Genomic DNA, 15,091 nt, shown 5'->3' on the forward strand with positions numbered 1-15,091 from the left:
CACATGCTCCAATTTGGCCTAAAGCATGATTGGCATTCCCCATATAAATGGACTGCCTCAACAAAATCTCTTCAGTGGAGGAACGCTACTTTAAGCAAGTATTTTTTAGCAAAGAAGGACAATTAGAAATAGGACTATAATTGGTGTGAAAAACAGAATCTAAAGAAGTCTTTTTTTCAGAAGTGTAGTAACTCAGGTTCTCAAGCATTGGATCTTTCATAGATTCACATGCTTGAATATTCCCCATCATCAGACTGGGACTCCTCACTAATTTCAATAATTGTATATTAATTACACTTTTTCCTGTAGGAAAATGCTACACAGCATGCCCCCTAGGGCCTGTGTAGCCCTCAACTTGTGCAATCCATCCACCTCCTTTAGTCCCTTCCATTTAGACCCTAATCAATTAGGTGGCAGGGTTTAAGCTCCAACCTAGGCAGACATCTTCAGATGTCACCAAACAGGGGAATCCTCTTGAGCTCTCTGAGCTTTTTTCACTTTAATCCTTTTAGACCTGTTTTTTATTCTACCTAAAGGTCATTTCTGGGATTGTGCCTTCACTTACCATAGTGTTACTGGGCTCAGGACACGTTTCCTTCCCTCCTAAATTGTCGAGTGAAGACCCTGTGGACGATCCGATGGAACCAAATGACCCCTTCAGGGAATTTTCTGACAATGTGACACAAGGGGATGAGCCGAAGGAGCGAGAGTTGCCATAAGATTTGCCCGACACAGAGAGATTGGGACACCATTGTCATTGAGAAGCAGAAAAAGCATGTCTCTCCAGGGGGAGCTTCCCATCCAGATGATACAGTCTTGTTTCACTCTACCATTGCCAAATCTGCAGAGATTTTCAAAATCCAAGTTGCTTCGGAGGAGAAGACTTCAGTACTATATGAAAATAGAGCCAAATGACGCCGGACAGTAAGCACGATTTCCATCCTGGAGACAATTTGGGAAGCAGGGGAGAAGATTTTGGCCACCCCACTCTCCACACCTGCATTGGTGGCGAGACCAGAGAAAAAGTAAAAACCCCCATTATTCGGCACCTTTGTACCTAAGAGGTTACCCAAAGCCTGACTGTGTGGTGACGGTTGCAGAAAGAAAGAGACTGCAAAATCCAGCCTCCCCACTTACAACCCCACCCGACAAGGAGGGACGCAAACTAGAGGCGATGGGTCAAAAAGTATCAGCGGCTGCTTCATTGGCTGTGAGGGAAAGCAACGCAATGGCTGTGATGGGCAGATTAGATAGGGAGCTAATGCTCCGAATGACGTGACTGGTAAACACCTACCCGCCAAGTTTCAGGAGGCGGCCAAATCCATAGCCACGGATGGGGAGTGTCTCTGACCATATGATAGATGCCTCTGTAGATGTAGCCCTTTGTGGGTTTAGGCAAATGTCTCATGGCACAGTCTTGCGACATCAAGCCTGGATGAAGGCCACTAACTTTAGGCCAGAGGTACAAGCACACATTCTAGACATGCCTTTGGATGGACAAGAACTCTATGGGAAGAAGATTATTGACCCCTTAAAAGGCATAAAGTTGGACACTGATACAGCAAGGGCAATCAGCTCCCTCAGAGACAAAGATAAGGAGCTCCATCCTTTTCACTCTTTGCGAGGCTCTAGCGCTAGATAAAGTGCATACAGCAGGTCTTTTCAAGCACAGACGTCATCGTCAAGCTCTTACCAAACAGCGGGTAGGTACCATCAGAGCTCCTTGAGATATAAAACCCAAAGAGGAATAAAAGGATCTAGCCAGGACAGGCCAAGAAAAATTGTACTCCGGGATGCCACATCTCCCGCATGGTACCCCAGTGGGAAGACGTATAACCCAACACCTGCAACGCTGGGGCATGGTCACATCAGACAGGTGGGTGTTCCACATGATACAAGGGGGGGACACCATACACTCATAGACTTCAGACAGCGACCTCCGTTGCGACCTCCTCGATCAAGGAGCACACACCTATGGGAACAGCTGCTTGCGGAAGTCAACAAACTAATGCTAAAGGCTGCGACAGAGCGGGTCCTGCTCCAGCAAAAAGCAACTTTTTTTTTGCACTTCTTCCTAATAAAAAGAAGAATGGGCAGCGGCGCCCAATACTGGATCTGAGGACCCTCAACAAATGTGTGCGCCGCCTCAAGTTCAAAATTACATCTCTCTAGATGGTCCTCCCATGGCTCAACAAGGGTGACTTTCTGGCCACCCTAGACCTAGAAGACGGCGACTTCCATATTCCTATCCACCCCTCGCATAGGCAGTTCTCGTGGGAAAACACCATTTCCAGTTAGGAGCTCCCTTTCGGGCTCAAGTCAGCAAAGAGAGTCTTCACAACATGTCTGGCACCAGTAGCCGCCTATCTCAGGCTGTTGCGAGTAGAGACTATTCCATACCTGGACGACTGGCTCATAAAGGGGGTGTGCCTGAGAGCAGCATCAGAGGCTGTGGAAAAAACAACAGTTCTGCTTAAGGACCTAGGATTTTCTATCAACAAGGACAAGTCCTCTCCCATACCAGCACAAACATCAATCTTCCTGGGGGTAGATCTGATGCTCTGGTCCCAAGGGTATGTCCATCTCCAGATAGAGTGGCGGCGATACTAGGCCCTCCTGGGCATGATGTCCTCCTGTATCTTCCTTGTGTCCAATTGCAAACTGAAGATGAGACCACTTCAAGAAGAGCTGGACAAACAGTGGATCCAGTACAGCAGATCATGAGAGGACATCATGGACCACACACCAACAATCCACAGGGCTTTGAGATGGTGGGCCAAGGCCACCAATCTACTGCAGGGCATGCCATTTCAAGCACCCATGTCCACTCTGCTACTAAGGATGGACGCCTCTCTGTCAGGGTGCAGCGCCAACGTGCGAACGTTGCAGGCCAGCGGAGTGTGGTTGGAAGAAGAACCTTTGCCTGCACATAAAAGTGCTGGAACTCAGGGCCATCTGATGGGCACATTAGTCCCGGTTATGAGATCCTTACCCAGATTCCTTAGCTCATTATCTTTCACAGAGGATAAATATCCAAAACATATCAGTTTTGTCCTGCCCTGGGGCAGTCCACCACCAAAATACTAAGCAATTCCCCTCTGAACAAGAGTACCAACAGCATCCTCAGACATGTGTTTCATTCTGGTTGGACCTCATCTTTAGGGTGGAGGTGCCTTTCTAAGAATAGTGAGCAAGGGGTCCACATCTGCATTTCCCTAGTAACTAAGGGAGAGACCAAAAGTTACTTAAAATGTGCAAAAAACAAAGGGGGTCCTGGGAAGTCCCTCTGCCGGACATCAGTCCCGGTTATGAGAGCCTTACCCAGATTCTTTAGCTCACTATCTTTCACAGAGGAGAAATATCCAAAACATATCAGTCTTTGTCCTTCCCTGGGGCAGTCCAGCACCGAAATGCTAGGCATTTCTCCTCTGAACAAGAGTAACAATAGCAACCCCACACACGTGTTTCGGTCTGATTGGACCTCATCAGTAGGGTGGAGCTGTGCCTCTCTAAGAATAGTGAGCAAGGGGTCCACGTCTGGACTCTGCTAGTAACCTAGAGTGAGACCCAAGGTTACTTAAAATATACAAAAAACAAGAGGGGTCCTGGGAAGTCCCAGTTATGAGAGCCTTACCCAGATTTCTTTTTCTAGAAATATCCAAAACATGACAGTCTTTGTCCTGCCATGAGCTCTGTCCACGCAACTGACTGATGCCAAGAAGTGGAAGCGCTTCAAAGTGTGGTGCACAAGATCCAACACAGACCCATTTTCAGCATCTATTGAGCAGATCTTACCCTATCTCCTTCAATTGGCAAAGAGTGGATTTTGTTCATCAAGATACATCTTTCAGCCATTTCCACTTACAACACAAAGCCTCATCAAGAGTCTCTGGTTTCCAACCCGGCAGTTAAAGCCTTCCTGAAAGGATTGGTGCGCACCTTCCCCAGGGAACAGAAACCCCTCCCTTCCTAGAGTCTTAGCACTGTTCTGATAGCGCTGATGAGAGCGCCCTATGAGCCTATTCATAGGTGCGCCCTAACATTTCTGTCTTGGAAGATAGCCGTTTTGATGGCCATTACATCAGCCAGACACATTGGGGAATACAAGCACTTTCCATCGAACCACCATTTACCATTTTTGAGACGGATAAAGTCATTCTTTGACCTCACCCAACATTCATTCCCAAGATTTTATCTGAGACTACATTGTCAGAGCGGATAGTATTACCTACCTTCTTCAGCAATCATACAACAGCAGCTGAACAGACACTGCATTCAGTGGACGTTTCTAGAACACGAACATTCTGCACACAAAGGACAAAGGACTTCACAACCTCCAAAAGGCTTTTTGTCGCATTTGCGGGACTCAGCAAGGGACGATGTATCTCCAAACAGGGACTGGCTCGCTGGGTCTCGAGCTGTATCATCCACTGCTACCAGATAAGAGGTCACTACCAAGAGATCCACTACCGTCTCTGCCGACAGCACACTCCACCTGGGCAAAAGCAGCTTCGGCAGCATTCCAAGGAGGAGTGTCTTTAAGAGAAACATGTTGTGCCACCACATGGAGCACGCTCCACACGTTCGCCGGCATTACTTCTTGGAAGAGGACATCCAAAGGGGAATGGCAGTAGTACAGGCAGTGCTTAAACACCCATTTGCTTGGGGTAGGAGCAGCCTAAGTATGCTTGTAATTTGTATCTGAATTCCTCTTCCCGATACTCTTTTGTCTCTACTTATGTGTTCTGTGCACTGCCCACATACACAGAGTGAGTCTCATAGATATATGTGTTGTGTTGACATAGATAGATAGATAGATAGATAGATAGATAGATAGATAGATAGATAGATAGATAGATAGATAGATAGATAGATATAGATAGATATAGACAGACAGATAGACAGATAGATAGATTTTGCTCACAGACACATTCAGTCTTTCGACTGCTGGGTTTTCTATTCAAGCATGTGAATCTATGAAAGATCCAATGCTGTAGAAGTCTTGTTACTTACCTGTAGCTGTATTTACAACAGCATTGGTATCTTTTCAGATTCATAGTGGCTGCTCCGCATCCAGTCATTCATCATCTGTCAGCCTACATGGTTCAAAACCTGAAGATGGCTGCCTGGGGTGGAGCTTAAGTCATGCCACCTCATTGGTTAGGGTCTCAAAGGACCAAAGGAGGTGGAGGGACTGCACAAGTGAAGGGCTACACAGGCTCTAAGCGGCTTGATGTGTAGCATTTTCCTATGGGAAAAGTTTAATTAAGAATACAATTATTTAAATTACAGATGATTCACAGTCTAATGACAGGGAATATTCAAGCATGTGAATATATCAAAGATACCAATCACTGTAGCCAGCTTCTTTACAATTTTGTTTCAGAACTGTACAGAAGCAGCTGAATGCTTCTGCAGGAAGTCCCGCCCCTATTCTGCCTATATGTTGGAAACTATAAATTGCGACATGTGCAACGACAGTAATGGTACCTATACCAAGAAGAGCCTATTAGACAAGGTATCCAGTGAGAAAACCTTACATGATGTATGCCCGAAGAGATGACGGTCTCCTGAGGGAGATCCCTGAAGAAGTGTGAAGATGTTAAAAGGAAAGGATGGTGACGTCACAAGAAATAAGCGTGACGCACTGAGAAGTATGACCAGAGAAGAGAATGCCTAGTCCGTATAGAATCTGATGGTGAAGTAAAGAATCGAAAAGACTTTCATGTGTGGAATGAAGATTGCATGTGTGAAAAAGCACTGCAGAAAAGACAAACCGTTTATAACTATACAGATGCCATAACGTAAGTAGACTAAGAAATCGTAAAGATTGGCTATACACAGTGAGTAGACTGCAGGCAGTGCCGCCAATATATATATATGTAGAATCTGGGCATTCAATGTCACAATTTTAGTAAGCTCAACCTGTGGAGAAAGGAGGATTGATAGCTGTGTGTGTGTGTCGCAGCAAAGAAATAAGCCGAGGCTCGAAGATGGACCAAAGGAAGACTGCTTGGCCTGGTGTCAAATGCTAAAGCAGCCAAAACTGGCTATCAGTCTTTGAAGAACAGTGATTGTGAGACACTGAGGCATCCCTTGTTAAGTTGCAAAGAGAGAACACCACAAGTGCCAAGTTCCTTTATTCAGGACAATTAAGTGTTATAAAATGGGACGATTCATGGTCTCCTGTCACGTGAGTCCAGGATGCAAGTAGAAGTGGGCATGCAAGCATGAACCTTGATAAGAATGTGCTCACACTCCCTTTTATTCCCAGAGAATAAAGCTAATTCAAGGCCAAGTTCAAAGACAATCTGAATGGGAGAAGGCATGAGTGGTGAGAGATGATGGGCTAATTGGGTGGGGAGGTATGGTCAAGTCAACCCACCAGTACCTAGGGTACCAGCTTACGCGCTGCTAGAGATTGAATGTTCCAGAGGCATACAAGCATGCCAACCAATTGTAGAGGGCCATATAACGAAGGGCCTTATAGTATGATAGCCAATGATATATCGTGTTTCTAATCACTGTCAAAGATGACTTGCACTAAGGGAGGCATGAGTTGCCCATCTGACTATAGAGACCCAATCACAATCCAATTCCTTATAGAAAGTATGCTTAGATACTCCCCTTAGACCAATCGCAATCCCATATAGGTTTTGTAGTTTGCCACGTAGTATGACTTCACGTATGATGGGTCTTTGCTATAAAAGTAATGTTTTTGTGAAATGCATTGAGGCCATGCTGTGCGACATCCATTGGTGTCTGTTGTACTCCCTGTTTTAGATAATTGAGAATAAAACAGACATTTTGCCAACTTCCTGAACCAGTCTTCTGATTTGGTGTGAGAGTTATTCTCCATCGCACCCATCATACGATGTGTTGCCTTAATTAAAAGGACCATAAGGGTTTCATTTGGTAGCATTTCGGATGGTCTGGTAGCAAGATCCATCGACCACTAAGACTCCAGTATTTCGGACGATCGGGCACCCTCTGCCATCAGCCGGAAGATCACAAGGTTTCCTGTGGAGAGCGGCCGATATAACATTCTTGCAAGAAAATCGAGACAGTGGGATGGGTCCCTCTTTGATGAAATCACTCCTGGTTTCCACAGGTGCTTTGCAGGTGGAAGGCGAAAGTGGACGATTGGAGAGGGGAGTCGATACCGAAGCCCTCGAGCTGAACAAGTGAATGGCGAGCAGACTAGGGGGAATGGCAAACTGAGGGGATGGGATTGTGGTACTTTAAAAGTAACGGGGAAAACTAACGGGTAGTTTAAAAGTAATGGGGAAATGAAACAGTTAGTTTAAACGTAACACGAAAAGTACCAAGTGATTTTTTATGTGTCAATAAGAGAGAGAAAGCCCGGGACTCCTAACCCAAAGGGCTCAGACGGAATTGTCATACACTTCAGTTGAAGTAAACTAGGCTACGTATTGGACAGGTCCGTATAAGATGACAGTTCAAATCCTGTGATCAGGGTATTATTAGGGGCAGAGATAAAAAGAGTGATCACTGACGATAAATGTGAAGAGTCGACTATTCTGTTTGTTTGTGTATTTGTGGTAAATTAAGGTATCGAAGAGCGACAATTGTGTAATAGAATTGAGAAAAGGTCAAGGAGACATAGCGTCTATCTAGAGAAACTGTCGGTACTGACTCAGAGGTAGACTGAGATTATTGAAAAATAGTGGTTTTTGAGTGGCGACTGTTGGAGCGTTCTCATATCTGTTGTTTTCATAAAAGTATTTTTGCAAACACTGGTAAGTATTGACAGTCAATTGAGATTTGTCACAATAGGAGACATTACTCCTCTGATGCATTTGTGTAAGACATTGCCAAGCACATGCCCAAGCTCAAACAGTATAGTGCGGAATGGTGGAAGGCACAGCAGATAAGATGTTCATGTCATGGCCACCAGGGGGAATCATTGTCGAATGCAGTATTGCAACACATGACCACATACTTGCATGATGCGTACACGGGAAAGAAATTGGAGAAAAGGTTAGCTGTTTTAGAGCTTTGGAAGATTTACCAGGAAGAGACACAGGATTTGCCACCTGAGGATTGGATTCTTAAGCAGTGTAAAGAGGAAGGTGTCAAGCCTTCTGCTCCCCTTGCCTCGCCTGAGGTAAATGTCGATAGTACGGAAGACGTAGGATTGTATCCGTTAAAGGAACTGAAAGCTGCGACGGGGTATAGTAATCCGATTTACGAACCGCCTGCTTATAGTAGTGTTGACAGTCCAGAGGAGACTAAGAGAAAAGAGGAGAGCTTTAAGGTCTTACAGAAAAGGTAAGAGAAAAGTGAGCGATCGAATGTATCGACAGAGATAGAACGAGAGATCAAGAGATGGAAAGGAGAGAAGGCTAAAGCTGACGAAGTAACGCTCGTACAGAACGAATGGATGGGAGGACAGATATTACTCAAGCTATCACTGCTGGCCTTTTCGTAAACACTACCTTGAATGCCAGCACTTATAGAGGTTACTTAAAATAGTCAAAACTAAACTACAAGTCCCAGAAAGCAAAGTGGTCAAAATAAGGTGACTTGATTCTGTTTCATAATATCCAAACAAGGAACTTTATTAACATAAGTTGGATTTGTTCAGCCCCCAACCCCTTTCTCCTACTTGATTCAATGGTCTTCTGACATCTGTACCATGCACCATACTCACATTCCACATTCTACATTCCACATTCTACATTCTTCATGCCTTAACAAGATATAACACATCTCCCCTCCTTCCTCATTCATCCTCGATCACACTCCTCCACTTCTTCACCTTTGCCACTCTTCCCAAGTTCCATACTTGTCCACCTCAGACTCTTACTGCACCCTTCATCACCTTCTCAACATGCACAGGTTCACTATACATTAAGTCAACCTTCCTCATCACCACCCCTTTCCTTATTCTCACCCAGTCACCCACATTCACCTATGTGATCCCACGTCCTCTTCCTTTATTCACATAAGTTATCGCTCCCTCCTCTTTTCATCGTCTCTCTTCCTTACATCCTCCACACAAACTCCAGATACTCTCCCTCTTCCCAACCACGCATGACATACATTTGTATTCCATTTCTTCCCTCTCATCAACTCGAAAGGACTCACCCCAATCGAGGCATGCAGTGACATTCTCAGGGCATACCCCCTTTCTCTCACACATTCCTTCCCACTTTTCCCAAATGCACCCCCTACAAACAGCATCCATGAGGCACCTATTGACCCTTTCCACAATCCCATTACATGTTGCATGCGATAGGACAGTGCTCTTGTGTACAATCCCACACTTCCTCTGAAATTCACTCATCATCTGTCCCACAAATTGCGTCCCATTACACCGTAAGCACATTACCCGGATATCCTTCCCCTTTAAATATCTCTTCTAAGAAACCAATCACCTCCAAATGCTTCCCTCACAATTTTGAATTCAACCCACCTTCACAACATCGCCACCATTACCAGGATGAACTTCCCTTGTCCGCCTCGGCCATCCACTGGATCCAACACATCCATAGCAATCTCTTTCCATACTCCTCTTGGAACATTCAACTTAATCAAAGGCATGGATACCGCTTTCAGGACCCGCTTCCTCGCATTCACTGCACAACTCTAGCCTCTTCTCTATATCACAACGTTCTATCACAACGTGGGCACCGATAATCTTCTCTCAACACTCATTTTGTTCTTGAAATGCCTATGTGGCCTTCATGAGCAATATCAATCAACCTCCCCCTTAAGGGTTTGAGCACAACCACTCTTCCCCACCTGTACACAATCCTCTCTCCACGCTCAACTCCTCTCCCACCTGCCAATAAGCTTTTTCCTCACCTTTCAACCTCCATTTCTGGGGCCATTCAACCTCCACCTCACGTATAGTACACCCACTTTCCTTATCCACCACAATCCCTTCTTCCCATTCTGACCTTCAAATAACACCATCATGTGTCACAAACACTTGATCAGTTTTCTCCTCTTTTCCATATTCTTCTCTGCCTCCCAAATGTGACAAACAGGCTGCCATAATATTTCTTTTCCCTGTATTACTTCCAGGGTAAACACATGGCTCTGCATTCTTGCCACCAAGCTCACCACTCTCCTTGACACCTTGTTCAGTCCATATGACCCAAATATCTCCTTCAGCAGTCTATGGCCTGTCCTTAAAACAAACTCCACTCCCCACACTAAACTCTTAAAATTCTCCACCACCTCATGGCATGCCAAAGCCTCCTCCTCTAGCACTGAATATCTCCTCTCAGGGCCTCGCAATACCTTAGACGTATGCACGATAATTCTCTCATCCCCACTACTCTCCACTTGGGACAAAACAGCTTTCCTACTTGATCACCTTAAACTCTCTCTCACATTTGTCATTCCAGACAAACTCGTCACCCTTCCTCAACAATTTCCTCATCTGTCCAACCTTGTTCACAAAGTTATTTTACATTTTAAAATTCTATCATTGCCAATAATGATCTCAGCTCCCCTTTTCTCTGTGGCACTTCGACTTTCTTTATTCAATCCGTCAGCTCGCTTTTTGGTTTAACACCCTGTGTGGCTATCTCATGCCCCAAGTACTCCACTGAGTCCTTCCTAAAAACATGTTGTTTTAGTGATGACCTAAATCAGGGTAACTCTTCTCCTGGCTGGAGCAGGGACGTTATTTCACCAAAAGGGCTGGGGCAGCGGAAGTGACACCACATGACCCTTGACCTCTGATGATATCACAGGAAGTGATGTCATCCGACCTCACCCCGAAGTGACATCACGGGAAGCGATGGAATACGACCTTTCAAAACAAAACAGGAAGTGGCATCACATAGCACTGTTTCTAAGTACACTATGAAAAATATTGGTACGGTATCACAGTAAAGTGATATACATTGCTTACAAGAATGGATCACCATATGTATCGTTAATATCAGTGTGTATAGGCCCATATTGCCAAAATATTGTGAATGCAAGCAGACGTCCAAGGCCAAACGATAATGATGTGTTATTATATAGAATTTACGCTTTAGCGCTTCCTATAGAACAAATATACACACAATATCACACAACCTGTATTGGTACTCATTTATCAACCTCAGTAGGAGGAAAGGCTGAGTTGACCTTGCTATGGTCGAACCTGCGACCTGCAGATCACACACACATTGATATGATATGATATGATATGGTATTTATAAAGCGTCTATACACAAGTGTTTCAAGGCGCAGTAGCAAGCACTCTTCCCACTGTGCTACTACAGCTACCAGAAAACCAGCCACTCCAGAAACAAAGTCAGATGCTGCTGGCCACAGCCCAGGAGCTGCAATTACATTTTTCTTAGGGGTAGCAAGGGAGACCACAGGGGTAGCAAGGGAGACTTCAGGGGTCACCGTTGCAACCACTGACGACCACTAAATGACGTCGCTGGGCTGGAGCAAACATATTTAGACTCAAAGCCTTTGACACCTTGACACAAAGGCAATTACAAGTCGGAAGTAAATACCGTTACCAAAAATAATTAAGCTGGAAGTTTATAATTCACCCTGAAGCAATTTATTCTCAGTGTATTTTATTGTCTTTAAGTTGACTTGGTATTACTTTAGTTTTAATTGGATTATCCTGTGAGATAGATCCAATGTCATATAATCAAGCCTACTTACACATATTGTTTCAAACAAAGGTGTTGGTGTCTTGGGATCCCAATAGGCGAGTGCGCTGGGTGTTGTTGCAAAAGATGTTCCTAATAGTCTAATAGTCACTGCAGGACCCCATTACATGTCCTAGATTCTGGTACTCACTGGAAGAACCTGGGGCCTGGACTGGATTCAACTCTCACTGTAAAACCCTGCAGTCTACATAACATGTCAGTGTTGCCGTAAGCACCTGCAGTTCGCATTGAATTCTGAAACGGATTGCAGTTTGTACTAGGTGCTGTTACTGTTAGCCTGTGTGGCTGTGTTTTGCAATTTAAAATTAAGGGGCGGCGGGGCACACGTGGCACGGCCAGAGCTTAAGTTCCAGAAAGTGTGACCTTCACATGTTTTTGCTTTCAGGCTAATAAGCTCAAGACAAGAACTGTCAGAAACACCCTGAATCCGACTTGGAATGAGAACCTGACATACTGCGGCATCACCGAAGAGGACATGGCACGGAAAATCCTCAGGTACGAACTGAATCGATCAGGTTATCTGTAAAACCTGTTCCTAATCTCACTCAGACCTTTGTGGGATATACCGCAGCTCTCTAGGAAGTCTCTATTTTCGAGATGTCAGTCGTATATCTTTGAGATATTTCCTAAATGATTGTCGAAGATCTAATCATGATTTGTGACACATCTGTTCTAGATCTTTGAGACTCTTGTTCAAGATCTCTGGGCAGATTGTTCTAGAATAAAGAGAGATTTTCCCTAGATCTTTGAGAGATGTGTTACATGATTCTGTAATGCATGATTGGGTTTTTGGGATCTTTGTTCTAGATCCCTGAGACGTATGTTCCCGATTTGTGAGAGGTTAGCTCTAGGCTTATGAGTGGTATGTTCTATATCTGAGAGCTCTAGTCTAGATGTGTGCAAGTTTTGTTATACATCTCTCTGAGAAGCCTGTTCTAGATCTATAAGATGCGTGTTTTGTGCCCTTGAGCAGTCCATTCAAGATCTCTATTCCAGGTGCCTGCAGATCGGTTTGAGATCTCGGAGTTGCACTAGAACTAGGAAAGTTCTGGTCTGGATCTCGGATCTAGTCTGGGTCTCTATTCTAGAGCAGAACAATAACAGCATTAGGCATCTTGGAGGCCAAGAGAGTATCTAATAACATAGATTGGTTTAATGTCTCTGAAATGTTTCCTAGAGAGGTCTGGGAAGTACTGTCAAGATCTCTGGTAGATGTGTATTGTAGATCTCTCCAAATGGTCTACTTTAGGTGTCAGAGGGACATTTTCTGGATCCCTGAGGGGTGTGTGCTGAGCTTCTGAGGAATAGGTTCTAGTTGTTGAAAATCCTTGTGAGGTTAGTCTACAACTCTTAGAAGAGTGTTCCAGATCTCAGATGCACGTTCTACATCTAAGGTCTGTTTTATAAGTGTGGGAAGTATGTTCTAGGTCTTCTGGGAAGCTATTGATATAGATTTCTTAAGGTGTAATCGAAATGTCACAGAGTTCTGTTCTAGGTTTCTGATTGACCTGTTCTAGTTCTTTTTCATATGTCTGTCCCTATTGTAAATTCACTCTTATTCCACCTGTAGAATATCTGTCTGTGATGAAGATAAACTGAGCCACAATGAGTTTATTGGAGAGACCCGGGTTCCACTGCGGCGCCTAAAATCCGGGCAGAAGAAGCACTTCAACATCTGCCTGGAAAGGCAAGCTCCGGTCAGTTCTCCAATACCCTTCCAGTATGGCACCTTACTCCAACACTGGCCCTGCTAATCTAAAACAGGCCTCCCTAACACAGACACGCCATCGCCAGACCAGGCAGATGTCTGAATAGTGCACGTGGTGCAGCAGACACGCAGACATATACGCACACAAGTGCAGACATATATACTGCATGGTTAGCTTATGCTGTACAAACAGAGATACACGTGAACTGGTATGCACAGACACTGATACTGCATATTTACAGTCAGCAGAGTATACACAATCTATACTAACATACTGTATGGAGTGAAAAAAACACTTTTTAAAAAGCAAAAAAGACTGATTTAGAAAGACCACTCAGAGACTGCTCGTAGCAGTCTTTCTAAATCCAGCTGGCATGCCCCTGCAGGCCTGCAGTTATATGTGATCTTACCAACGGAAAATTCAGAGTGGTACATTTCATTGCGACCAAATTCCAAAAAAATACAGACATTTCTTTTTATTTTTATTTGGGGGGGGTCCCCCGCGTAAGCGTCCTGATTTTCTATCCGTATAACACCACCCAAACCCCATCCCGACCCGTTTTAACCCCTTACCCTACTACCCTATATATATTTATTTAACATTTTCGGTATTATGGATTTTGGTGAAATGTACCACTCGGCCGAGGGATGTCGTGGAGCGAGGTAAGTGTATTTCCAGTGTTGTTAAGAGTGTGTGTGTGTGTGTGTGTGTGTGTGTGTGTGTGTGTTTGTGTTTGTGAGTGAGTGTATGTGTGACTTTGCGGGAGAGGAGGGGAATGTTTGAGGTACGGAAGGGAAGGGGCAGGGGGATAAATGTGTGTTTGTGTGACAGCGTAGGAGCGGAGGGTGAATGTGTTGTGCTGGGAAGGAAGGGTAGTGAAACGAGGGATCTGGGGATAAACCACCCCAATGTTTTTGAAAACCAGCAGGAGACAGTTGGGTGGGTCAAGATCGCCTTCCCCTTCCCGGGTGGTGGGGCGGTTCAGAATGTCATATTTCAGCATTTTAAAGCCCACACAAAATCAGGCATAACAAAATGTTATTTTTTCGTGTTCGGCCTTTAAAATGCGGAAATATCACATAGAACACAACATTCCGATGGTTATAGGTCAAAGTATCGACTCAAAAGGGTCGAATGACAAAAGGGTCGAGTCAATTCCACCGAAAAAAAGGATCGACATTTATTTTTTGTTATTTTTTTGGGGGGGGTCCTCCCCCAAACCCCTGTTTTTGGTGTAAAACACCTTTTTTTAACTAAACTATAGCAAAAAAAAATCTACATTTAAAAAAAAAATTCGATCCTTTTGTTTTCGGTCGAATGCACTCTCACGTTTGGCATTCGATCCTTTTGATTTAGGTACTTTAACTGGACACCCATTCCGATGTATCTAAAACATACACATGTAAAAACACAGAGATGCGTACTGGACTGCAAGCAATACCATATATGGAGTCATATATACACTGACGCCAATAGTCACATTCACAGTTATACTCACACGTGTATAGGTAGCTGAGCAGAAGAGCACGCACATCAGTACGTGTACTCATATGCAGACAGATACTTGATGTGCAGCCTGCTGTAAGCATTGCAATACACACACATACAGGCATTCTCGCCCATGTTCAGATGCACACACATATTGTATGCTGGATGTATATGCACTAGTAGCCACACATGCAGTATTGTGAAACACATGCATTTGCATAAACAGGATTACTCACA

General features: G+C 44.4%; 1 protein-coding gene across 4 annotated transcripts in view; it reads left to right on the forward strand.

Annotated features, from left to right (window-relative positions):
* Positions 1-15,091, forward strand: part of DOC2A (double C2 domain alpha) — an 890,443-nt gene that overhangs the window by 686,792 nt on the left and 188,560 nt on the right. For all 4 annotated transcript variants that reach the window (XM_069651975.1, XM_069651972.1, XM_069651973.1 and 1 more), the window contains exons 5-6: positions 12,043-12,152; positions 13,228-13,354. In XM_069651975.1, coding sequence (XP_069508076.1) covers positions 12,043-12,152; positions 13,228-13,354 — 237 coding nt within the window. The remainder of the gene's footprint in view (positions 1-12,042; positions 12,153-13,227; positions 13,355-15,091) is intronic.

Source organism: Ambystoma mexicanum, chromosome 3p (assembly GCF_040938575.1).
Source record: "Ambystoma mexicanum isolate Mex_15411 chromosome 3p, UKY_AmexF1_1, whole genome shotgun sequence".
Lineage (NCBI taxonomy): Eukaryota > Metazoa > Chordata > Amphibia > Caudata > Ambystomatidae > Ambystoma > Ambystoma mexicanum.